Here is a 5,294-nt window from a genome sequence, read left to right on the forward strand (position 1 = left end):
ATTGGTCAGGGAGCTGCCTTTGTGACAACTCAGACTTTGTGATGTCACTGGTGTCCTCTGGGTCCTGATCAGGACTGGCCTAGAAATGCCCATAATAGGAACCTGGTCTATCGGTAACTTGACCCTCCTTTTCAGGGAACTCTTTCTAGTTGACTTTAACAGTCTAGTAAAAAAAAATAAAATGTTTCGATGGAAACATTACCTTGTCCTTAGGACACTACTTGGAGTTGTCTGATTTTTTTTTAGTCCTCCATTGTCTTTGAGCTCCTGCATCCCTTTGTAAGCTCTAGGTTACTGATTAACATGCATAACACCTAGTACAATAGAGGTTCAATTGCGCCCTTCTCCCTCCTGTTGAAGCCAGTTTTACCTCCAGTTACACATTTATTTCAATATCCCTAGTCAATATTCATGTGTCTGTACTTTGGATTCTCTTTTGAGTCGGTTATAACATCTGCTGGTTCTCTCATGAGTCAAATAGAATCTTTAAAATGTATTCATTTTAGAAAGTCTGAAAATGAAAGCAAAAACATACCCCACAAACCTGTTCTTTTTCCAGGATGCTTCACCAGTACAAATGGAGCCCAAGGTTACAACTGCCCATGTCAGAAACCTGGGAACCATTTTTTGACATCTCCCTCTGCTTCATCTTCCCATTCAATTGATCATCACCTCATTCTACTTCTACATCATTAATATTGCTCCAGTAATTCATTCCTACTATTCCTGCCAGAGTTGTTATTCTCACCTTGACAACTGTGGCATCCTACTTACTGGCCTCCCTGTTTCTCCCTTCACTCCCTTCCAACCCACTTTCTAGAGTAATCAATCAGTTTCTAAAACTAAATCTGATCATGGCCACTGCATTACTTAACACTCAGCAATGCCTTCTTATTGCATCTGGGATACAGTTTAAAATCCTGGGATGCTCTTTTATGCTCTTCCTGCATTTGACTCCTCTTCCACATCTACCAAGTTTTACTTTAAACTTAAGCTCCTCTGAGAGTTTTTCTATCATCTCCCAGCCTTGGTTAGAGCTCCGCAATATACCCTCACACAGGACTTTCACTTTGCAAGATTTACCTTAAATAAGTATGACTAATTATTTGCTTTATGTTTGTCTATCCTGTTCCGAACACATAGGGGCCTGTCCACCCTATTCACCGCTCTATCCTCAGAGCCCAGTGCAGGGTCAGGAACACAGAACATATTCAATAAACTACTCACTGAATTCATGACTGAGTTCACATAAATCTAACTCCAAATCCTGCTCCCTCTGGTGGACAGTAAGTACAATTTCCTTCTTTAGTGAGATAGAGGTAATCTTGTCTACTTCACAGCAATACTGTGACAACGAAACACACGATGATGCTAATCACAGTGCCTGGCACAAAGCAAAGGTTTGTGCAGCAGTCATCATTACTACTAACATTACCACCTTGAGCAGAAGAGAGACAGGCACTTTGAGTTCCAGGCAGGCCAAATGGCAGGCTTCAGGGGCCTTCGTGGAGCATACTAACCTTAGTGTGTTTACCTGGGCCTCAGTGCAACCCCTCCTCCAAGGTCCAGAGACTTGATCAAGCCCTTGCTGAGAGCTGACTAGACTCACTCAAAGTCTGAAGTTCATAGAAAGTGTCCATTATTCACTGCCTATGAGAAATAAAACTCTCCAATAGTCTATGGTTCCATTTATATAAAATATGTACAGCAGGCAAGTCCACAGAGACAGAAAGTAGATCAGTGATAGCCAGGGGCTAGGGGAAAGGAAATGAGGAGTGGCTGCTAATGAGTATGGAATTTCTTTTCGATGTAATGAAAATGTTCTAAAATTAGATAATGGCGATGATTGTACAACATTGTGAATATCCTAAAATCCACTGAATTGCACATTTAAAAGTGGTGAATTTTATGTTATATGAATTATATTTCAATTGAAAAACAAAACAAAACAAAACAAAAAAACGACTCTCCAGTGAAGCATATGGTTGGCTCCATCTTCTCTCCCTGAGGCCAAGATCTGCTGTGGCCAAATTCATCAATATATGTTCAGTGAGCACAAAATCAGAGAGGAGATGGTTATAGACTTTGAATGTTGAATGGGGTCAGGTTCTGATGATAGTCTTCTACTTAATATCCATTCTTCCCTTTATATTTTAAGAAAACATGATTTTGTTCTGGGTGGCAATGGGTCCAACCCTCGCTAGGTCAGGACTATGCTAATCTAGTGTTTCCATTCTCTGCTGATAATAAAAATCACTTGAAGTATTTGTTTAAAAAACAAAAGAGAAATGAAATAAAAAGACATATCTTGGGCTCCCATACCAGACCCAGCAAATGACAATTTCTAGGGATGAGGACTGGTAATCCCTGCATTTTTAATAAGCCTTGTCTCTCCATCCAGTGATTCTAATTATCATCAGGGAAGTTTGAGGAATTCTGGTCTAAGGGACCAAAGAATCCAGTGATTCTAATTATCATCAGGGAAGTTTGAGGAATTCTGGTCTAAGGGACCAAGGGTAGCAACCACTCCTATGCTCAGCTTTCCTATAATGCCTTGTGTCTAGGTGACTATGTGACCAGTTCTGGTCAATGAGACTTACATAAGGTCTATTAGGGAGGTTTCTGGGAAAGCTATTACTACTAAAAGGAGAAAGACAATCATCCTTCTGCCTTCATCCCTTTTTCCTGCCTTGAAGGCAGCTATGATGGTTGGTGCTGCAGCAGCAATCCAAGAGAAAGACTAATGAATGGAACTGCAGGGGCACTGACTTTGCTACTGTGAGCAGCTGAAATAATTCCAGCAACTGCCTCCCTCCAATTTCTAGTTAGATGAGCAAAATAAACCCCAGGTTGTTTAACCTGTAGTCAAGTGTTTGTCCCTTGCAGCAAATGCATTCCTAATCACATGATGGATACTACTGACGTTTGCCTCTGACACATCCCCGCCCATGCTCCAATTATAACTGCCTTTCCCCATCCTGGTGAGAAATTCCTTCCCCAGATATGTTAAGGCAGTGATTGGGGTTAGTTAAGACCTGCATAAATGACAGCCATCTGAATTTTTAAGAGGACCATGCCCATTTCCTTTTCCCATATATATTTGATTTCTTGTTTAACTCAGAAAATTTACATTTTTCCAAGTTATTGGGGGACATCTCACAGATATTCTTTGTGACACTGACATTTTAAGAAACAGGTTTTATTTTCCTGAACAGGATTCTGTCTAAAAAACTATAATGAGGGCTGGCAATCTTTTTCTGTAAAGAGCCAGTTAGTAAATGTTTTAGATTTTGTGGACCATATATTCTCTGTTGTGACTAACCAACTCTGCTAAAAATTTTTTTTTAAAAAAGCAGGCATACATAGACAGTAGGTAAATGAAAGGGCATGGCTGTTTTCAAATAAAATTTTATTTACAAAACAAGCAGTGCCTAATTGGCCTATGAGCTGTCACCAGCCAATCTTCATTTTCAAAAACTTGAGAAAAAAATTGGGTCTTCTCGTAAAAATTAAACAGACTATCACCACATCTAGTCTCTTGTGTCCCTGTCTGCCACATGGAAAAACAATGAACTGGAAAAAGGGTATAGTGGCATGCAGAGGACTCACCTTGGTCAATGTCCATTCCAGTTATAAGTCCTTAGAGAACAAGGATGCTGCCGTATTTATTGAGCATCTACTGCCTGCCTGGGGCTCTGGGAGGCATTTTCACATAAATGTTAATCCACCAAGGTTCAAGACCTCAATTAAGGTCCTGATTTATCTTAAGAATTATAGTCATTCTGAGGCAACCTAGATAAGGGAGACAGCTGTGACATGCCAATATCCTGTGACCCAGCCATAAATCAAGACATTTACCATCTAGCCTGGAATATAGGCAGGGAAAGGATAATACTGAGGGAAATGAAATTAATAAGAGTGATTTATTTTTTAAAATTCCAATTGCAGTGTTATCTTAAATATGCATTTTTTCCAACTTAAGGAGTTTTAATTCGTTTTTACTTATCTATATGGTAAAACTTACTGGACTATCTGGTTTTCATTTACCTATAATATTAATATTTGGAAGTGACTATCACTTCTTCCCACATGAAGGTTTTTAACTATGTCCATGCGTGTAGAGGTTTTTTTGAAATCTGGCTAAACCAAAACCTGCCCTCAATTTGACAATGTGAGAGTAGCCCAAAGGGTAGAGAACTACTCATTTAAAAGCTGAGATATCTATTTGACCTGCAAGAAGATAGGAGAGTGCTCTTGCTTACATCATTCACCACAAATGAGCTGTTACGACCAACTGTCTCAGCTGGTTTAGAACTAGCACTAAAAGACAGAGGCAAAATCCAAAGAGGCCTGGCCTCTTGCTGCTAGCTGTATTTTCAGACAATACGACAAGCTGTATTTTCCAAAGTGGTCACAGCAGTGAACTTCCAGAACTCTACCTTTCCCCAACAAGTCAGAGTTTTCTTACCTCTCCTTCCTTTGAACCTCATCAGGATTCCTGACTGCTTCAACAACAACAAAAATATGCAACAGAAGTGATATCACATGACTCCCAAGGATAGATCACAAAAGGCAATATTCTTCCTGTCTTGCTCTCATTCTTAGGACACTGGCTCTTGAAAGCAGCCACCATGTCATGAAGAAGCCCAAACTAGCCCAAATGGAGAAATGAAATGGAAAAGATCTGAGGCTTCAGCAACAACTAGCATCAACTATAAGAAATCTGAGTGAATGGGCCTTCAATGGATTCTAGCCCTCCATCTTTAGGCCGCTCCAGCAGATGCACAGTGGTGTGTAGGTGAGCCTTTTTCAGCCTTGCCCAAACTGCAGCTTCATAAGCAAATTAATGTTGTTATTATTTTAACTTAAGTTTTGATTTGAGTAACTAGAATGCAAACTCAGGATTGAATGCACATATGAATGAACTTCACCTGAAACAAAATAAAACTTTGTGTTTTGCTCCCGATTTTGATCCCCAAATGGAGGCAGAAATAAAAAATATACATACTTCTTCCCACCGTGGTGTCTTGCTGCAAGGCGCTTATATACAGCTGCAGGGTCAGCTGGGGGGCTGAGCCCAGGAAAGCCTGGATCACGGATGCCCGGCTGAACGCAGATCGGTGGGTGAACAGCTTGCCCTCTGCCTGGCCTACTTCCTTTTCAATCTCCTCTGAGTGGCCATTTTTTGGCATTTGTCGCTTCTTGGTGATGCTGACATAAGGCTCTTCAATGTGGCCTGACTGACAATAGATGCAGAAGACTTCAAAACACCTAGAAACAAATTAACAAGTGAT

The 5,294-nt window shown here is 40.4% G+C and overlaps 1 protein-coding gene across 2 annotated transcripts in view; it reads right to left on the reverse strand.

Moving 5' to 3' along the window:
- Nucleotides 1–5,294, reverse strand: part of XK (X-linked Kx blood group) — a 51,389-nt gene that overhangs the window by 38,708 nt on the left and 7,387 nt on the right. For both annotated transcript variants that reach the window (XM_023525667.1, XM_011384562.2), the window contains exon 2: nt 5,009–5,271. In XM_023525667.1, coding sequence (XP_023381435.1) covers nt 5,009–5,271 — 263 coding nt within the window. The remainder of the gene's footprint in view (nt 1–5,008; nt 5,272–5,294) is intronic.

The sequence above is a fragment of the Pteropus vampyrus genome, unplaced genomic scaffold (genome assembly GCF_000151845.1).
Source record: "Pteropus vampyrus isolate Shadow unplaced genomic scaffold, Pvam_2.0 Scaffold592, whole genome shotgun sequence".
Classification (NCBI taxonomy): Eukaryota; Metazoa; Chordata; class Mammalia; order Chiroptera; family Pteropodidae; genus Pteropus; species Pteropus vampyrus.